The sequence below is a fragment of the Melospiza georgiana genome, chromosome 8 (assembly GCF_028018845.1).
Source record: "Melospiza georgiana isolate bMelGeo1 chromosome 8, bMelGeo1.pri, whole genome shotgun sequence".
Lineage (NCBI taxonomy): Eukaryota > Metazoa > Chordata > Aves > Passeriformes > Passerellidae > Melospiza > Melospiza georgiana.
Window position 1 is genome coordinate 21,242,768 of NC_080437.1, and position 20,677 is coordinate 21,263,444.

General features: G+C 42.1%; 1 protein-coding gene across 2 annotated transcripts in view; it reads left to right on the forward strand.

The window, feature by feature from the left end:
- The first annotated feature begins 5,288 nt into the window (after window positions 1-5,288).
- Window positions 5,289-20,677, forward strand: part of TBC1D12 (TBC1 domain family member 12) — a 41,329-nt gene continuing 25,940 nt past the window's right edge. For both annotated transcript variants that reach the window (XM_058029052.1, XM_058029053.1), the window contains exon 1: window positions 5,289-6,082. In XM_058029052.1, coding sequence (XP_057885035.1) covers window positions 5,289-6,082 — 794 coding nt within the window. The remainder of the gene's footprint in view (window positions 6,083-20,677) is intronic.

The following is a 20,677-nucleotide window of genomic DNA, read 5'->3' on the forward strand; positions in this document are numbered from 1 at the left end:
ATTTCCTGAGGGATTGTCTGCCAGTTAAGTGCAACTTAAACACACTGCAGTAAATTGAACCTTACCCTTTCCAACTTTCCAACCACTCCCTCTTATTCTGTTTGCCCAAGATAAGGGAGATTTGTTCTTTTAAGGATAAACTCCTTTTTGCTATTATTTCAGACCTGGTTCAACATTCACAAGCAGTGCTTTGTAAACTGAGGTAGGCAGCTCTTGCTTCCAGCTACTTATTCCTGTATTTGTATCTTCCAGCTTCATGTGCTGTGAAACCAACAGAATTGCTAGGACAGTAATGTCAAAAAAACATGGCAAAAAAAAATTAGGTTATTTTTCATCCGTAAGACCAATTCATACCAATGTTATCACTGAAAACTGTTCACTCATTTGCTCTTGTACATTCTGTAATAATTTCTTCAACTTTCTATGAAAGGTTTGAAAGCTTCTATGCTGGTCATATCTCAAGAAAATAATTTATAATAAAATCCAATTAAAAGTTTTCATCTGCAAATAGTCCTAAGCCCCTTTCAACTTCCCTTGAGTTCAGGAGGAAAGGCTCTTTCAAGTTTCATCTTAGTGGACTTTTTTTTTCTGAGAGTACTTATCTTGCCACTAAATTTATCAAACAGAATTCAAAAGCACCCAGGTCCTCAAACTCAGTCTTGGCAACATTTTAGAGTCATGCTGTATATTCATACATAGCATCTGTAGGTTCAGGGCAAATTAAAATCAGATCAACTAGATTATTCCTAAATATTTAATGTGAACTTACCTTATGAAGAGGATGTGTTTGGAGAATGAGAAGACAGACTCCTCATAGCTCCCAATGTGTATTACAACATTATTTAAAATTTTATTACAGAATATAAATCAAATATGACTTGGCAAAAAAAAAATTAAAATAATAATTCCCATGTATTACTTTTCTTCCTGCTTTTGCTTTATCAGCCATAGAAGTGATTTTATCTGTATTAATGACACAGTAAGCAAACAGCACAAGACTGAGACAGGAATTTGTTGTAATCACCATAGGGGAGAACTAACAAATGTTTATCAACAATGTATTGATATTAGAAAAGTAAACACTCTAATTGCACGTGACCATATATGTTGGTAGGAAAAGTGCAAAGTAAAATCTCTGCAGTTCAATGAACTCTCACAAAAAATGGGTACTGCTGTAGGCTACCATGGTGCTATCCCGCCTAAAAACCAGAAAGTTTTTAAAACCTTCAAAACCGGTTGAGACTGAATATATGTGATTCAAAATTAGTGGATGAAATATGTGAGAGAATATCTGTTCTTGGTCCTCTAAGCCCCTTATAAAAACCCAAAAGAGGTAGGTTGAGAACAACTGGCCAAAATGTTCTCAGAGACAGGAGAAATGGGCTCAGATCATCTCCTCATTCAGTGACCCCCTTTTCACTTAATCACAAAAAGATGCCTCCCCTAACAACACAAGCTGAGGAACATGAGGTCCTGTGTTGCCTGTTGACACTTACTTGTTCCTTTTCTTCTGCTTCATCTATGTCTGTTCTCTGCCCATTTTTGTGCATCTCAAGGAGTGAATTTGTACAAAAAGGAAGAGAAAACCTGAAGTCTGTGAACACATCATGAGGTTTCTGGCAGACATGGACAGAGACTGTGGATCAGGTAAGTAAGTGGTTGGTTAACTGGATAGAAAGAGGAAAGGAAAAGGGTTTTGGATCATAACAGAAGTGGATTTTAAATTTCTTTCATTAATATCTTCTACACTCTTAAGAACCTGTGTGGTTACAAATCTGTTTTGGATGTGGTAATAAATACTTCTTTTTGTTTCTATTTTAACCTGGTTTTAGATAAGGGCAATTTCTAGGTAACTCTCTGTCCATATGGATTTAATGGCATTTAAACCAGGAACATTTGGATACATTGGAGTCTTTGACTTTTCTGTATTTTGATGGTGATAGCCAGAAGGAAACAGAAGTCTATATATAGGTATATAATCTAATTAGCCCTGTCTGGCCGTGGGAAACATGGAGGTTACATGGAAGGAGAGAGAGTCTCCCAGTGACTGTCAATAACCTGGAAAGGCTCCTAGGTGCCTAACAGAGCAATGACAACTACAGCTTAGCCCATAGCAGTGCTCAGGGTGGTTTTGGCACTGTTTGAACCACCACAAGCATAAACATACACAAGCAAAGTAATACAGACTGAACTGCCTTAATACAGGTATACAGAGTGTTTGATCCACAGGCAGTGTAATTTAATTCTAGGACTGCAGCAGGACTGGGAGTGTGCCAAGGAGAAGCTTTCAGTGTGCAGGAGTCTGCCAAACAACTAAATTAATTGTTAGTTACACTCTGCGATGAGATCTTGTCCAGAGGGCTTTGTATTGAACGTGCAAACTGCTATTAGTGGGCTGCAAAATGTTCTTTCCAAAGCAGCATTTCCAAAGGAGTGAAAGCCTTGGGAGGGAACTGCCAGAGATCACAACTATATTGCAAATAGAAGAACATGTGAGCTTTTGGGAGCCCTAGGGAAGAGCTCTTCCTATACATTGATTTGAGGAAGCCATTCCATGTTTTAATTACAGAAGTAATGAAACAGCTCTGAGAAACCATCAGCGGGGTATTGGTTATGGTGTACCTGTTACAGTGGGTATTTCAGTTAGCAGCATTGATTGCACAAGAGTTAGACTAATATTTGAATCCTTGTTATGTTGTCCTTTTGACAATGAGAAGTTAGTGATGGGCATTGGCTTATTAGTTATACAGTTTGTTGTTTGGGTTTTTTTACAGACTAGTGTTTTTTGTCAGTCTTTGGAACAAATTATAAATTACAGTTTCCTCATTCATAATCTGCTATTTAGTCCCACTGTGAATTGCTCACAACATTTTGCAAACTACCTCCTCATGCTTGCTCATTCAAATCAGACTGAGCTGAACTGGCTGAACATTTGCCTGATGATGGAAGTGCTGAATTAATTCCCTGCTTTGTTTTGCTTGTGTGCACAGCTTTTGCTTCACCTCTTAAACTGTCTGTCTTAATCTCAACCTATGGATTTCCTTATTTTTACACCCCTCCATCCCACAGGGAGATTGAGTGAATGGCTGTGTGGGCCTTAGCTGCTGTCTGGGATTAAACCACAGCAGTCCTGGAGATGGAAATCAATGCAAATCCAATGAACCAACTGGTCTTATTTTGTGCAGCACAATATGCTATCCTTTGGAAGCCCTGGCACAATTACCAGCTGCTGCACTGACTGAAATTGGCGCACCACAACCCAGCCCTGTGTTATACCCTCAGGCCAGTCTCCATTTCACTCAGCTTGTTTAACATCTGGGACTGCTTTGCTGCTGCTACATTAATGAAATCACTGAGGTCTGTTCAAGGGTGACTCTGCCATGGAGCATCCCAGGTAAACAATGAACACTCTGTTGAGAATGAGCACAGACACTCTCTGGATCTGAGTGTTTCCTTAAACCTGAACTTGAAAAGCAGGAGAGCCTCTGTAGCACCCAGGATGTATGTTCATTCAGCAGGCAGAGTGATCAGTCTCCACCGTGTCTGAGATGACCCGAATCACAGTGGAGAACAAAAAGCCTACCATCTTAGTTACAGCAAAACCTTAATTAGAAAGCTTTAGCTAAGAAAAAACTTAATTAGTTCATCTTTGTTAATGGTTGCTTTTGACCAAAGTAGCACACAAAGTGTTCTCACAAGCAGTTCAGATGTCCTATTCAAAGGATAGGCAATCCTGGAGATATTTATTGGGCATTTTTGCAAACAACGGTGGTCAATAGTCCTTTATATTTGGCACAGCTGCAGCTGGATGAGGCTGCATGCTTGCTATCAAGATAGTCAAATAAAATTTGAGATTATAACTATTAGCCAGTTACTCAAGTCAAAAAGGGTGAGATCAGACTTCCTTGCTGCACGTATAACACCAGTGTTGCACATCTGACCTCACGACAAAAAAAAAAAAAATCACTATTTTTTTAACTTGAGCAAAGCCTAGACTTTATACTGCAAAGTGCTAAGAAGTCACAACACAATGAAATGCATCAGCGTTTTATTTAGGTAAGGAATCCCAGTCTAAACCTTTCTTTCCAAAATGCTCACAATTTTTAAGGAAAAAAAAAAGCTAAGGAGAGGCTGCTCCTTCCCTGTGGCAAGTCACGCCTCTGGGCATGCTCCCCTTGCCTCCCTTTAAAAGCAAGGCACTCCAAACACTCTGGACCACCTTCTAAGGTGCGGACATTAAATGGAGGACTTCTTTGGCCAGGGATTTCCAGGACAATGGCACTTGTCTTGCAATGAACTGTGAGTATTTGCTGTTGGAATACCTAAGTAATCTGTTGGGTTGGGGTGTTTTTTGTGTTTGTCTAGGATGAGGGGTAGTCCGCAAGGGCAGCCATGGGACGTAATGCTGTTACTGATTTTCCGGGCACTTGAAGCCCCTTTACCTCTTCTTTGACTTGTGGCCTTGCTCTCCTGCCGGGCCGAATGGTCTGTAATAATTTGGTTTTTCTCTGAGAAATGTGGTGGGAAACAGAGGTGATGGGACCTGTACATGCCCTCCATCCACCTCTCCAGCGTTAACCTGGAGTTTTGACATTCCATCCCTTGCTCAGGAGAGGATTCACCCCAGGATTTCGAAGTGCCGATGTAATTTCCCTTTTCTCCCCATCCCGTTTCCCCAGAGCTCAGGAAGGTCCCGTCTCCTCCAAGAAGCGATGCTGCCCTGCCCTGCCCGTCCCTCGTGCCCACAGCTCGGCCGCCGCGGGGGCAGCGGTGCCGGGGCTCCCCGGGCCCTCTGCTGGAGCCCGTCTGTGTGCAGTGCGTGTGCCAGCCGGGACAGTTCGCTCAATCCCAGCCCGGGCGGCTCTGGGGCAGGGACGGAGGGATGAGGCGGCCGGGCTGGGCTTTCCGCAGCCGCGGCACATCGGCGGAACGCGGTCCATGCTGCGAGCCTCTGGGCGGAACACGATACCGGGGGCGCGGCGCGGCCTCCACAGCGCCCCTGGCGGGCGAGGGCCCGTCTGGGTGGCATCTCTATGGTTCCGGGTGCGGCCCTGCCGGGAGGGTGAGCGGGCGGGCGCTTCCTGCCCGGCCTCTCTATGGTGACTCTCCGGGGGAAGGGCCGCCGCCGGCGCCGCGCGCCTGCGTGTGCCGGGCCCGCCCGCCCCCTGCCGAGGCCGCTGCCCGACGCGCGGAGCGGCGCCGGCTGCCAGCGCTCGCGGCGCCGCCGGTGCGGAGGAAGGCGCGCGCGCCCCGGCCCCCGCCGCGCCCCCGGGGCTCCGCGGCGGCAAATGGTGGGGCCGGACGATGCCGGAGCTCCGGGCGGCGCAGCCGTGTTTCCCGCGGGCCGGCAGGAGGCGGCGGAGGAAGAGGCGGCGGAGGAGGAGGAGGACGGGGAGCGGGATGGGAGCCGGGGCTCGAGCCGGCGGAGCGGCGGGCCGGGGCAGGAGCGGCTGCTGCAGCGGTACCTGGCGACGCTCGGCCCCATCGCGGCGGCGAGTGGGAAGCGCTGCCCGGAGAAGCCCGCGAACGGAGCCGCCTGCGCCGTGGGCCCCTGCGGGAGGATGACCAACGGGGACGTCGGCTTCCTGCTGCCGCCGCAGGAGCCGCCGCCGCCACCCCCTCGGGCAAGACGGGATGAGCCGGGGCCGGAGGAGGAGGAAGCGAAACTGCAGAACGGGGGCTTCCTCCCCTGCCCGGCGGGAGGCGTCCCCGTGGGAACCGCCTTGGAAGAGCCGCTGAGGAGCTGCCGGCTGCGGAGCGAGGCGGAGCGGCCCGGGGGGGCGGCGGCCGAGAGTCCCTCGCCGCCCCGCAGCCCGGGGGGCGACGCCCCAGCCGCGCGGACCTGCCGGGACCGGGCCGAGCCCGCCGCCCTGGCCCCGGCGCCCCTCGGCTTCACGGACGTGAACCTGAACTCCCGCAACACGTACGAGGTGAGCCGCCGCCGCAGCGCCCCGGAGCACCTGCCCCACGGAGGGACCGCGCCCGCCGAGCCGGCCCCGCCGCCGCAGGAGCCCGCGGAGAGGGCCCGGCACCGGGTGGGCATCGCCGCCGCCGGCAGCAGCTTCGCCGAGTTCTTCACCAGGTAAAGGAGCTGGCGGCGGGGCCGGTGAGGCCGTGCCCGGCAGAGCCTGGGGCCGGGGGATGCGGGTCTGCCCGCCGCGTCACGGGCGGCCGTGGGCTCTGTGCGGGAGCGGCTCTCGGGGCAGCTGGGCCTTGCTGCGGGTAGCACAGGGAAAAGTGGCTCCGACCCTCGCGGGCTCTTTTCGCTAGGAAGCAGATACTGTCAGGGCAGGATAGAGGCTTTGGACGCGACAGTAAGATGATAAAGACCCTTTTACTGCTACGAACTTCATGGACTTCAAACTGGAATTTGCTTCCTGTACCAGGGCATATCGCTGAACGATCACAGTGGTACTCATTAAACCGCTGGAGAATAAAGTGAAAGTTGGTGGTGGTGGAAACGCCTTTCAAATCGTCGTGGAAATTGCCAAGTGTTATAAAGCGTTTCCTACTTGTTGACGGTGTAGATAGAGTTTACTTATTTAGTTCTAAGTGTGGTGTTGAAAACTTCAAGGACTATGCTTTGTGCTTGAATTGACTTGTGTTAAGTTTCTAGCACAAAACCGAAAGCTGTGGGACATCCAGCTTTGTCGCCTAGGATCTCTGTCGCATTACTCTTTAGCATACTACACAGGAGGTGCAGCTGGACCATAATCATTTATAGCACACTCCATAGTACCTTTATTATGTTTAAAGTGAGGAATTTTATTTCCAGCAGTTTTAAGTCTCCCAAACCGAGGGGTTATAGTTGTTGTTCAAGTCGCTGATAGGACAGTAGGTCTTTTAAGTGTTTTAAGATGACAGAATAAGATTAATTTATTAACTGAAGAATTGAGATGGGAGAGGTTTGATCTCAAAATGGGATCCCAAATGGAGAAATGGGCTCGCTCTGCCAACTCTCAGAAAAGGGAGAGATGGATTCTTAAGGATAAAGATAGTAGCAGTTGAAGATAAGTTTGGTGCACCCACTTTGTTTCAGGGATGGACTGAGAGATTCCTGCAATTCCTGCTATTCCATATTAGTGATCTTCCATCCCATGCTTTCGTTCCTTTTTCCCTCATGTTATGTAGACTGCAGTATATTGTATGAGAGTAGCTCAGTTGGTTGGAGAATGGTGCTGATAAGGCCAAGGTTGTGAATTCAGTCCCTGTCTGAGCCGTTCACTTAAAGAGTTGGACTCGATGATCCTTGTGGGTCCCTTCAAGTCAGAATATTCTGTGCTATTACCTTCCTTTTGCCTCACTACTTGAGCACGTCTACCAGTAACATTTATGTTGTTGCTTTTGCCCCAAATCAATAATTGATTGAAATTCTGGAGCATTTTCCTCATAGATGCTGTGGTTTAACCCCAGGTAGTAACTAAGTACTACACAGCTTCTTGCTTTCCACCTCCTTCACTGATGGCCCCAGTGAAATGGGAAAGAGAATCAAAAGTAAAACTTGTAGGTTGATGTAAGAAAAATTTGGTAATTTAAGCAAAATAAATTATAATAGTAATAATGATAATATAAAGAAAAACTAAGTGGTGCAGAACCTAGTTGCTCACCACCCATTGATTAATGCCAGACCTTTCCCCACACACTGATCAACCCCTTCTGGATAACTCCCCCAGTTTATGTTCTGTGCATTAGGTTTTTATAGTGTGACATCCTTTTGGCCAGTTTGGATCACCTGTCCCAGCTATAATCCCTCTCAGCTTTTTGTGTACTTCCTTACTGGCAGAGCATGAGACACAGTCCTTGACTTAGGATAAGCACAACTTAGCAACAAACAAAACATCAGAGTGTTATCAACATTGTTCCGGTACTGAATCCAAAACAGAGCTCTGTACCAGCTACTGGGAAGAAGTTAACTCTATCTCAGATAAAACCAGCACCATAGAAAACTTTGAACTTGGTGTGCAGTAGAAGTGGTCAATATACATTGATATTTGCTGGTTTTAGTAAAGGCTTGGGTAATAGATGAAAAAGTGTAATTGCTTCTATCCTGACAAAAGCTATAGTACAGACACCTCAGTGGAAGAGTGGCTTTCAGGAAATCCCATTCCACAGTGCCTGACCTGCCCAGCTGGCTGTGCCTCTGGTGCATTTGGCCTGGTGAGCAATACTGGCTACCTTCAGTTTTGCCTGTACATTCATAAAAGAGCCTTAGTTACAGCTGATTTCATCTCATCGGCCAAAATGAGATTGGCAAATGAAAATTTGCAGTGATTTTCTTTAAAAACAAGTTCAAACTTGTCTTGCTTGGTAGATTTGTATCTAGATAAATAAATACTAGAATGGGTAATATCCATTATGAAAAGTGTAATAAAGCTTTTATAACTTTCTCAGTAGTTAGTTCTTTTCTTCTGAACCTGTAATTCAAAAGCATAGACTTCTCACTTTTATTTTAAACTGTCCAGATTTATACAAAGCTGACAGTTGCCAATGTAAGTGGGTTATCCTATAGTTCTTAAAAAGAGGATGTCAGTAATGAGAACTAAAATGGTATAAAAAATTGTCCTGTGTTTGAATGTTTGTAGCAACTCTACTTCCTTGTGAAGTTCTCAGGAGAAGTTGTTGTATTTTTGGATGTGCACAGGCTCATAAATGATGTTGCTCCCCAGAGTTTGAGTTGTACCAAGTGGCTGTGTACCTGAGAGAGAGCAACTCATTTGTGTTTTGTCAGAGTGTAGCTGCTCCCACAATGTAAAAAAAGAAAACCCAAAAGGTACTGGATGTGCTCCGTGGGTAGCCCAGCAACCTGGAGTATCTTATGTAGGATGTTTTGTGCTTGTAATGCTCTTAGTTGAGTTTCCAAACTGTCTAAAATGTGGTATTTCCCAATGTGTTTTTCTAATAGCCATAATTACATGAAAATGATTCTAGAAGCTGGACATTTCTTGCAGATACTTAAAAAAGAGCAGGCAAAGGAAGTCCTACTGCCTTCGGCTTTATTGTTGTAATTGCTGTGACTGAACAGTTTGATCAGACAGATCTGGGTTAGGAGGCTGCTGTTTTCAGCTAGTCCAGCTTGTTCCCAGCTCTTCAGTTATCAGACTGACCTGCTTCATAGTTCTTTGAAATAATCCGTGTTAATTGTCTGTCTTCATTCATTGAACCAGAGAGAAAATTGATGAGGTAAGGTGGGGGAAAAAGCAAGCAGCTGTCATCAGATGCATCTTATCCAAGCTCTGTGACAGGGAGAGTGGCTGTGCCCTTGAAATTGTCGTTAGTAATTACTTTAAGATCCTGGGGAAGTTTGCATTGGTGACTAGAACCTTTTTTTAAGGTAAGTATTAGGGATGATGTGTAGCCTTGGAATTTTAAGTTGTATTTGTCCCAAATCATTAAGCCTGTCAAATCAATACTAATAACTTTTAACAGAAAAATAATTAGTTTTGCTGTACATCTTATTTCTCTTCACATGTGAAGTAGGATGCCACAAGTAGATCAGTATGTGGAGCAGAGTGTCATGGAAAGGAAAATTGCATGGCTATGGTCAGTTGTATCCACTGTGCTGCTCTTTTGGTCAGAGCAAGAAATAGCTTCTTGGAAGTCACCTGTCACTGCTTTGTAGTCCTGTAGTGTATAATTCATAATGCAGTCATATACAGGCATTGTTCTGATGGTTTGTGGTCTTACACAGCAGCTTCCAAGGGCAGTGCTCTGTTCTTGGGTTACTGGATCCCTGTTGGGTGCAGAATGGTTCAGTGAGCAGGAACATTGCATGGACAGTTGAATTAAAGCCATGATTATTACCTCGACTACAGTATGCTCTAAATGTGCTGCTTTTGGGGGCAGAGCAAAACAGTACACCAGAAAGGTCAAGCAGCAGCAAGTAATCCAGGGCTGAGATAAAGACTTGATTCTGAACCTCTTCTAAAGATGAGTTCTACTTAATAGTTCTGTAGGTAGGTACCAGACATCTTTTCAGCTTGTGTAGATATTGTACCTTTGTGAATTGTGTATTTGCTAGACAAATTTAGGTATCTGGTAGTTTGTTATTCCTTGATTCAAAGCTTACTGTTGACAACAGTGATATTTGCTTTTGTAGTGGTAGAGCACCATTTTCCCAAGTACTTGTGTTCCAGTATTCACCTCAGATTCACAATGAGATTAATTAATAACTGCCACTTCTTGTAGGTCTTTGGAGTGTGCTGTGAGAAATAGGTGTAAGGGGTTATAAGCATGTATGGCCAGTTGGCACACATATTCTTATGGAAAATGTCTTTAGTCTCTTACTCTTTTCATTGCCCAGAGTGATTGTGTTTGTTGTCCACAAGTTTTGAAAAATGTTCACTTGAAGAGGTGACGGCAAGTCAAAAGTAGTCAATATTTGTAGGCACAAAGCACAAGAAATCACTGAAGCTCACATCTTTGTCTCCCTCTTTGTAAACACAGCCTTGAGTAGGTAGTCCTTCAAAAGCTGCTAATCTTGCCTTTGCAGATGTCCTTGGCAGAGACTGGAGGGTTGCAGGGAGGTTCACTGAGTGTTGTTACTCAGTACACAGTAGTGTCTCTAGCTATGTAGTTTATATTTTAGTTTTTTACTAAGTGCCACTTGCAGCTCTTTGCACTACCTAGGCATCTACCTAGATGGGTCTTGTGAAAGTTTATTACCAGAATCAACATTTCTCTTAGAGAAAAGCTCTGCATACATAAGTCATCATGAAACTTCAGGGGATGTACTAGGCACCTATGGAGAAGAAAAATCTTTAGTGGACTTCTGATCAAAAATGAATCAAGTGGGAATGGGCTGTCCTTGTGACAGGTCTTCTAAACCTTCCATTCATGTAAAGATAAGAAAACAGATTGATGGGGTCACTTCACAGTGCTTAATTTCTATTCTGCTATTGCTTATGCCTATATCTTGATCAGATCTTACTGAAAAAAACCTGTGTGTTTTATGATTTTGGTGTTGTTTTTACATTGTCCAGATTAAAACAAACCGAATGGAAAAAAAGTACAGCTATACCATCAATATATATTGGAAAGATGATTAGAGAGAAGAGTTAAGGGAATACATAAAAGCTTCCCTGAGAAATCATGAGAGCACCCTTCTGCCTTCTGTTTTTGGGTGCATATGTTTCTGCTTTCTATAAGTAATTTTGTAACATAAGGGAAGAAATTGATACATATAATTGCTTTGAATTAAAGCTGATTGGAGAAAGTAAGCAAGAGTGCCTGGACCCTAATCTGTGGGTAACTTCAAACAGCCCTTTTTTCCCCCCTGAGTCAGAGACATAAGTGACTTGATAAAATAGGATATGGCATTCATATTATCAAATTGAGAAGCTCCTCTGTGTATTCTTCCTTGACATTTGTGAAGAATGATTTGTTCTGTGACGTTGTGTTCACCTGTTGACCAGTTTCGGACTTTCAATGAGTGTTTCACCATAGATAAGATGCTTTGCACCCATGGAATCAATTTGGTTAGGATGTCTGTTGACTAGCAAATCAAAGTGAAATTTCAGGAGCTCAAGCAGAAGAATGTTACGTTAATTTAATTCTGGATAGGTTTCAGAAGGCCACGTTGCTCCAGCTTCTGTCTGCAGCAAGTCTTTCCCCAGTTACCCCCTCAAGGAAAAAAACCTGCCTGAATAGATGTCAATTCTGAAACCTCAGATGTATAGTCTTCATCAGTCTGTAATGCCTAAAGTATTGTTAGCAATTTTTCTACTCTCCTTAGTGGATAGTGTAATGGACAGTGTTATATTCTACACTGGTACATATATTTGCACTAGGAGTTTTGTTATCCTGGTATGAATTTTCATGAAGTAAGTTCTCATTAAACTAATGCTGTAGGGGTTTTTTGTGGGGGACTGTGTGGATTTTTTTGAGCCAAACAGCTTAAATTGCTGTTTTGTATGCAGCAAACTGTTGGAATCATAGCTTGTTTTGTTCAGGACTGTTCCACAGAGGCATTTAAACTTAATCTGAAAGCATCTTCTCTTCTCCCCCTCCCCTTCATTTTGCAGAAGGCCTTTTCATTCATTGGTCTCTTCTGCTTATTTGGGGTCACAGGGTTTCTTACAGGGTATATTGAGAGTAGTGACAAAGTGAATGGAACATCTCTTCTGAATAGGCTATGACTAAAAGAAGAATGTTTTACATGGGAAATAACAACCAAAGGAGTTCACTTAAATCACAGCTGGCCTCTAAGAAAATGATAGTTCTATGTTTTTGCTCTCTTGGCTGTTCCAGTGATTCATTAGGTTATTTTGTCCTGATTGCTTAAGAATAAAAAAGGAGTTTAAGGGTTTTTGGTCACATTTCATTCACGTAGATGAAAAAATCATTACTCCTCTCTTGAGTTTATTGGAACTGCTGAGATGTTTACGATATAAACACCTGTCCTTTTTTATTTATCATAATTGGTCTTGTTTGTTGTTCAGCTGGGAAGGAACTAGGTTTGTTGAACGGGGTGGTTGGCACTGCTTTAAACTTTGCAATCTCTGTGTGTGCATCTTTTTATTATTGCTTTCTAAGGAAGTGAAGCAGGATTTCTGCATCATCTCTCTAGTACTGCAACCTGTTTCCGAGGTCAGTCAAACCTCTCAGAGTCTGAGAGAGCTCCAGCATAAAAATCCTACAGATTTTTGAATGAAGTGTGAACACAAGGAGAGCCTGCAAAAGAGACTGATAATTTGCCTCTGTATTTTCAGAAACCAGTCAGCTGTGCAAGCCACCTGCAGAGCATTTTGCTTCTGGCTCGATATTGGGGTAACAGTCTGAAGAAGAGTGTGGCTGTTATGTGGGTGAACTTATGACTTCAATTAGTAGAAAACTAGTTTTCATGGTCACAGATGAGTTTATTCTTTCAGAACTTCTGAGAGCCAAACACTCGGACTGGTGTTCTTCTGAATTCCTTTCCTGCTTTCTTATAGCCTGACTAAAAAGCTGTGGCCTAGAGGAGTACTTTCCTACAATTTTTCTCCCTTCTCCAAGGTACTCCTTTATTAAGAAGAAGCTATGTTCAGTTTCCATTGTTATGTTGGGTGCACATTGTAATGTGCTCTTGGCTAAGTGAAAATGTGTCTTTTGATCCTGTAGCATAATAAAGCTTCCTTGTTGGCTCCCCTTGCCTGTGACATTTGTTGGTCTAAGCTTCCTGAAGGCCAGCTGTAGAATAGGCAATCTAAGCTTGGCTGTGGTCAGGCCTCAGACCTTGCAGAGCTCTGTCCTGTCTGTGTTGCTTCAGTTGCCTAATGCATTCATTAATGTGGGATCTTGTCTGTCTGCTGCTGGGCAGTAATGAAGCAGTTTGTGTGCTGGATGCCAGAGTGCTTTAAAACTCAAACAATCCACTTGCTGTCAAAGGTATTTGTGTGGCTGGCATCTGTCTGCCTTAGGTAGCTGGAGCAACTGGGGTGGTTTGGACAAGAGAAAACTGAAGGGAGACCTTGTCATTCTACAAATACTTGAGAGGAGGTTGTAGTGACATGGGTGTCAGTTTCTTTTTCCACTTATCAATGATAGGATGAGAGGAAACAGCCTCAAATTGTGGCAAGGGAGGTTTAGGTTGGATATTAGGAAAAGCACCATCACTGAAAGGCTAGTCAAGCATTGGAACAGGCTGCCCAAGGAAGTGGTTGAGTCACCATCCCTGGAAATGTTTGAAAGTCATGTAGGTGTGACACTTAGGGACATGGTTTGGTGGTGATCCTAACAGTGCTGGGCTAATTGTTTGACTCAATTATCTTAGAGATCTTTTCTAACCTAAATGATTCTATTCTTGCTTTTTCTTGTTGTAAACTGTGTTTTGCAAATTGCTTGCTGTTCCTCAAATTCTGTAAGTAGTGGAGTGGTAGATTGGAAAATTTCTTCCTCATTCTTAGAAAAGATGTCAGGCAAAACTGAATTAAATCAGTCCCCTGCCTTATATCAGCTAAGAGATCAAAAATTAACTCTTGTGTTTTGTAGTATTTCTGCAATTGATCACTGAAGCAATGACAAAATATATTGTGAATTGCTAGTTGCAGCTGAAACCCAGTGCACTGAGTGACTGCAAAAGTGCTCCAGTGCTTGTAGCGCCACATTGTGCAATGGAGTAGTTGACAGGCACTCTGTCAGGCACCAGAAAGGAAAAATATTAACTGAGGCTTAACCAGGCTGGTCAGAGTTACAATCACCCCTGGGACAGTCTGCAAAATAAAACTCTGCCCTGTGTTTGAACTTCCAGTTCACAGACTTGTAGGCCATGTCAAAGGCTGGAAATCTTTATCGCCTTTGTTTTGAAAGCATACATTGTATGGAAGCATTTGAACTATAGGTATAGGGGTTGCCCTTATAAAGCTGGTGAGTTTTGCCTCAACTGAAAGTGAGTCACATCTAGAACAATTTCAGGTGCTTTGTTTAACAGAGTTGTACTTTGTGAGATATCTTGGTGAGCTGATTGAAGAATTTATTATTGTCAGGAAACAAAGGAAATGTTTCATCCCTGCTTCTGGTATTTATATGATCCTCTGTGAGCTGCCTGTTGCTCATTAAGCTGGAGAGTGAAAAAGTGTTGATGGTTTTCTGTGGGATTAGTGAGCTGGATTGACTTGCAAGGTATGGAGGGTGTGGGAGCTGATGCAGCAGAAGGGATTGTAGGACATTACTGTGCAGGGAGGGGAAATGGGCTTCCCATTATGTGGGTTTGTGGGAGGAAGGGCTCTTGTTCCTCTAGCACTGTTTTGCTTGGAGTATGTTGCTCATTACGTAGCTGTGACTTTGATGGATTAGATATTCCTGGCCATACAAAAAATACCAGAAAATACAGATACACAGAATATCTGTAGTCAGCTGGTAAAAATTCTCCACTTCTCACAGCTGTGATCTAAGACTTTGTTTTAAATGCTGTGGGTAAGTGTCCTTTGATCATTATTAGAGAAGATTGACCATAGTGTTTGGTGTAGTGTTAAAATAGCTTTATAACTGCCTGATCAAATATGAAAATGATAGAACAGTCTAACATTAAGCTCTGCTTTGCTACTTCACTCTGAAAAGTAAAGGCTGATTTTCTTCCTTTATTTGTATTAAACCATTCTGAAATTGAACCCCATCAGTTACCTTGCTTATATGTCTGCTTGTTTATGTGTGTTTTTGAATGCCTGAACTGCTTGTAAAGCTTACCTGGGCAACAGCTCTTTGTTGGGGGCAGCATGTAGTCTGGTAAAATAGAGTTTATCAGTGAGTGTTCTGTACAAGATGTTCTGCAATACTGCTAAACACTTTCAACTCTTAAAACTTCCCAAGTGTTTGTGTACCTGTAGTAAAACTGGTCTCCCAGCAGAGTTTGTAAAGCCACTTTGGGACTGGTATTCACTAGGAGCTTGATAAGACAGTTGATCTAATTAAGTCTCATCAGTGCAGTTCCATGATAGTTCTGTCAGTCTCTGTCCTCTCCAAGACACCAGAGGCCACCTCCTTCCAGCTTCTCAATCCTCAGCTTGAGAACTGTCCTTGACAGTTCATTAAATTTCAGGTGGACCTAATTGTAGCCAAGGCTTTAGTTGATCACTAATACAAATGGAGACATATTTAATTTAAAAAAAATATTACAAGCTTGGTCTTGCTGAGGATGGTTGTTTTTCTGGGTAGGATTTTTCATTTCCTTATTTTATTTGTTTTTGTTGGAGGGGTGAGGAGGGGAGAGAGGCCAAAAGCTTGCTTGTGTAGCATCTAAGACCGCAGATTTAGAGTATTGCAAACACTGAAGCTTCTTTGGAGAGAGTAGTTTGGAATATTCTTTGGGTTGTCTTGGTGCAGAGAGTAGGAGGAGATCTTTACATCTAGAAGGTGCTAAAACTGGAAACCTGTAACAAATCTGTGGTTGGGGTAATACAATTAAAAGAGAATCTATAATCTAGCTGCTGCTTGTAGCAAAATGGTGGAAATTTAAACTGTAAAATTGGTTGGGTCACATCTCTTCCAATATAGGGCACAACTTTGAAACTTGTGCTGAGAGCAATCAAAAATGTGTTGGATCAAAATGGGCCGACACTTGAAGCTATTGAAATTAAAAATGTAGAATGCCTGTTGCTCTGCAGGCTTTGTAACTGGCTAACCAAAAAGGTTTTATTTCCTTTCAATGATTCATTATTTATGCTTAGAGTTGAGTTACCTTTGTTTCTGCATGTAAATTATTGAAAAGTCTTGTTTAAAGCAGAGGGGCTAATTCTGCTTAATAAAGCAATGGGATTTTTTTGTCTGCTGTTATTTCCAAATTATTTCACATGAGAGCATAACAGAATGGCCAAGACTCGAGTATGGAGAAGAATTCTGATGTGTTCTTAAACAGCTTTTGTGTGTTATGCCTGGTAAAGAGATGCCAATATGAATTAATAGTTCTTGTTATGTATTTGACTATGGAATATTCCATACAGAATATGGAATTGCAGGCACGTAGAGGTTTCCAGAATTTGTTCTAAAAGTATGGTTTTAAGTAAAAACATCTAATTTTAGGGCTTTTTAAAATGTTTCTATATCAATTCATGGAACATGTCTCTTCTAACTCCTTACTGATACAATTCTCTGGGTAAAGATTGTTGGGTAAATAAGTAATTTCCTTATCAGCTCATCTTTCAGCTAATTCAAATTTCAACAAGTTTTAAACATACACCTATTTTGTATACCTATGAAGCTTATTAAGAAATTAGCATGGGGTGGAGCAAGAGCAGATGGCATGTACAAGCAGAACTCTACTCTTTGTGGGGATGCAAAATCAGTTGTTTGTAATACAAACACAGTTTTAAATGACTTTTGTTACTTCATTCCTTTTACATGCTCTGAGGTTTTGTTGGAATCAGTAGATTTTTAATGTTATCTCAGAGAAATTTAACTTCAGGGCTTTTAGCTCTATTTTTGTAACTATATTAAAAACACAGAGAAAATGTACTGGGGTTTTTTTGGTCCAACTTGGTGCTCATTTGTAGTATTACTTCTATGCTGCATTTCCCTTCTTTGTGATTCTGTGAGGAAAAGCTATGTGTGATAGAGTGAGGATGTTCTTGATGGGATGCTGATTCCTTCCTGGATTTAAAACGATGCAGTTGTCTTATGTAGTGTTTACTAACAGGTACTAGGTGCTTAATCAAAAGGAAAATCTAATCAGCCCTCACTTCCTCTGTCAGTTCTTGTGGCTTTCAAATCTTGTTTTCTCAGAACAATTCCCTGTTATCAAAGCTCTTGAAAGATGGATGCAGTGAGAAGAAATGATTGATGATGGAAAATGACAGTAAACCAGATTGCTGTGTGTAAAGTAAAAGTCAGAAAATATTTTGACAGTTAGCTTTTTTATCTAAAAAAAGTAACTTTTACTATGCTAGTATAACTTGAAGTCTCTTTTTGTAAATTAATGGGTAAACATTTTGAGCAAGCTCAAAGTTACCTTGTAAGGATTAGAAATCAGAGAATAGTAGTTTACCTTTCAGCATTGAGATATAAACACAACATTGATTTATTGGTAAAATAATCCTAAATTATGTGTATTTTATTTGGAAAGATGTTTTTTTGTTGCCACACTGTATGTTTGCCAAAGGTGCCCATAGTTTAGTGGTTTTGTTTTGGTTTTTGGGTTTTTTTTTTTTTGGTTGGATGGTTTTTTCCTGGTTTGTGTTGGGTTTTTTTTGGGTGTGTGTGATTTGTGTTGTTTGAGGTTTTTTTTTGTCTAACGTAATGCAGCATTTCAAATTAAATTAATTTTTATATTAAAATGAACTGTAAGGAAGTATACTTTCCTCATGTATAACAGTAGTGATGATAATAACATGGTTTATGCTCTCCTCTAAGACCACTTGAATTTTGCCATTTTTGTGTAGTGCAAGATGAATAAATTAGAGAAAAGATCTCATTGTTAGTATGGTTTATATTGATATTCATCCTGAAGGCTCAGGTGTAACTCCAGCCTTCCTCTACACCTGGAATCTGTCTATAGATTGGTGAAAGTGTCAGAATAGGTGAAGCTTGAGCCTGTATATGGAGTTGTAATGATGGAATGACTGGGAAGGAAAGCTGCTGAAGGTGGTGCTGGGATGCACAAAGCAGTGGGATGCTGCCAGCCTGTTGTTGTGGCACACAGTGGAGTTGAACAAAGGAAAGATCCATGTATTTTATCTTCGTTGAAAGAGCTGTAGCAAAATGATGTGTAGCTTGAAACGAGGTTAGTTTGACATTTTTGGTCAAACAAAAGATTCTTGTCAGACTCTTGTTCTTGAGGAGAGGTGACTCAATTATACCTAGAGACAGAGTGCTGGAGATGGAGCTGCCCTGAGCCATTCCTTCCTGCTGCTGTTCAAAGCACTTCAGCTTTGTTTGAGTGGCTGTTGTGCAAATACAGCACAGTCTAGTTTTGGATAAAATTTAAGATCAAGGTTCAGGTAATTATTTCATCTTTTCCAGTAAGTTCCTCTAAATCTTGGAAATCTGTTGTCCTCTTGACCTGTAACTACTTGGAAATCAGAAAGAAGTTTTTTGTGTGAAGATTTTTTTGCAGGGGAGGGCAAGTCAAAACCCCAAAGTAAATTAAAAAAATCACTAAAGTATCAGGTTCCACCTATCCCCTTCTGAGACTTAATTCTAATTGCATTTAGACTGCACTAATTAATCTTAAATAGCAACAAAAAAGTGATTTGGAAAGCAAAAGAGGGATGAAAGCAAGCAATTTCATTAGTAGAACATAGTGTTAATGTCACCTCTAGAAATGATTAACATTTTTTTAATTGCTGTACCACCAGTATGGTGAAATTTGCACAGACTATGCTGGGCACAGGCAGGAATAGTTGAAGCAACACAGTTAAAAATAAGGGGGAAAACCACCAGTCATAGCTGTCATTACAGTTGTGTGCTCACAGTCCACAGGTTTTTGTTTAGTGTAATCCAAACCATGTTAGCAAGAGATGTCTTGGTCTGTGCCAATAACTTCTCATTCTGTGGCACTTCATTTAGCTTTTGAGCTCTTCAAGGCACCTACTGAGACATTTTGGAGTGTCATTTGAGGGTGTTAATACGTGTTATATAAAAGAAGCAGGGAAAAAAAACCCTTGCAGCTTTCCCCTGGGCTTTTGTAAACCAGAGCTTAAATCAATGAACTAATTTAATACTTCTGTCCCATGGGTCCTTGCAACAGAAAGAATTGTTCACTTCTAAAGTGTAGACTCTCTTTTAAGGAATTTTGAGGTTTTCAAATGGATTTTGAGATTCTGTACCAAAATGCTGTTGACTTTCCAGTCATTTCAATAGTTGACTCTTCCCAGGATCAGTGAGGCTCATGAATATTCTAAGCAGCAACAAATACATCAAATCTAGTACACTTCCTGCAGTTCAGTGAATGCAACTTGTGAGCATTCACAGATGCTGTTCCTTAACAAGGCTTTTGTAAGGCTTTGCTGCTGTCAAGAACACCTCAGATGTGATACTGTTCTTTGCCAAAACAATGTATTAGAAGTGTCCTTCCATCTTCAGCAAAGCTTATTTGTAATCTCTCATTAATTTCTTTCTGATTAGAATTCCTGTGTGTGGTTTATTCTGACAGAATACAAAGTTTTGTGAGCTCTTAGCCTTCACAAGAAACAGACTTCATTCAATATGTGCTCAATAAATGTTAAACTTCATTCCTTCCAGACTACCTTAAAGTTTTGTTTTGATGTTTTATTTGTTTAAAAAAAACTGAAAAATTAAATCTTGTAAAAGCCATGAGCATGCCTAAATCTCATTTTTTTCCTTTTAAAAATCAACCAGTTACCTGGTTAATAATGAACCAGCTTTGATACAATGACAGATTGCCATCAATATTAAATGCATCTTTCAGCTTCTACATATGCTAGAGGCAGTGGAGTTCAACTGCCAAGTAACCCTGGTGGTATTCCATAGTGTGTACAGAGACTGGGTGGTTATTGCTACCTGTGAAATCAAGAAAGATGCTCCAGAATGTACCTTCCTGCATACCTGCTTTTGGGGGAAAAAGTCTTCTCTAATGAAGTTCAAATGCAGCTGTTGCAGATTTAAGGGCAAGGCTGTGGGGTAGTGCAGAGTCTTTAGAAAATTTGTCTTGTTTTGTTGTTTATTCTTTGACTGCTCCTCCTTCCCTCCTGAAGACAATGTAAAGCACTGTGAAAAGTGCCCTTATGAAATGAGCCTTTGTTATTTATGTAAGCACACTTTTTTGTCTTACAGAGTGGATCTGTTTATTTCACTATAGTGTTCAGTTCTGGGATTGACTGAGGATGTTTTTTTTCAAAGGCATAGGGAACCATGGTCTTTTTCACTGTTCCTCCTTTCCAGGCTGTGTATCAGAAACCACTGTCTTGGAGCTTCTGAGCTAACTTGGCTTCCACAGGGATGGATGAAGATATTACAAATTTCTCTGATGGGGACATCTGTGGGATGTGTGGATCACAACCAATGCTTCCTAGAACAATTTGTATTAAACTATTATTAGTAGCAATGGCTCAATTTCAATAATGGCAAACAACTATTCAAACCATGCAATCAGTTATTCCCAAGCATGCTTTCCCGGTAATTGGGTTGGAACAACATCTGGGAGACCTCCACAGAAGTGGCACAGTGTACTGTGGCACCAAAAGATTCTATTGTCTTTTGTGGGCATTCCACAAAAATGTCTCATGGTGTTCATGTCGATCAGGTGTGTGTG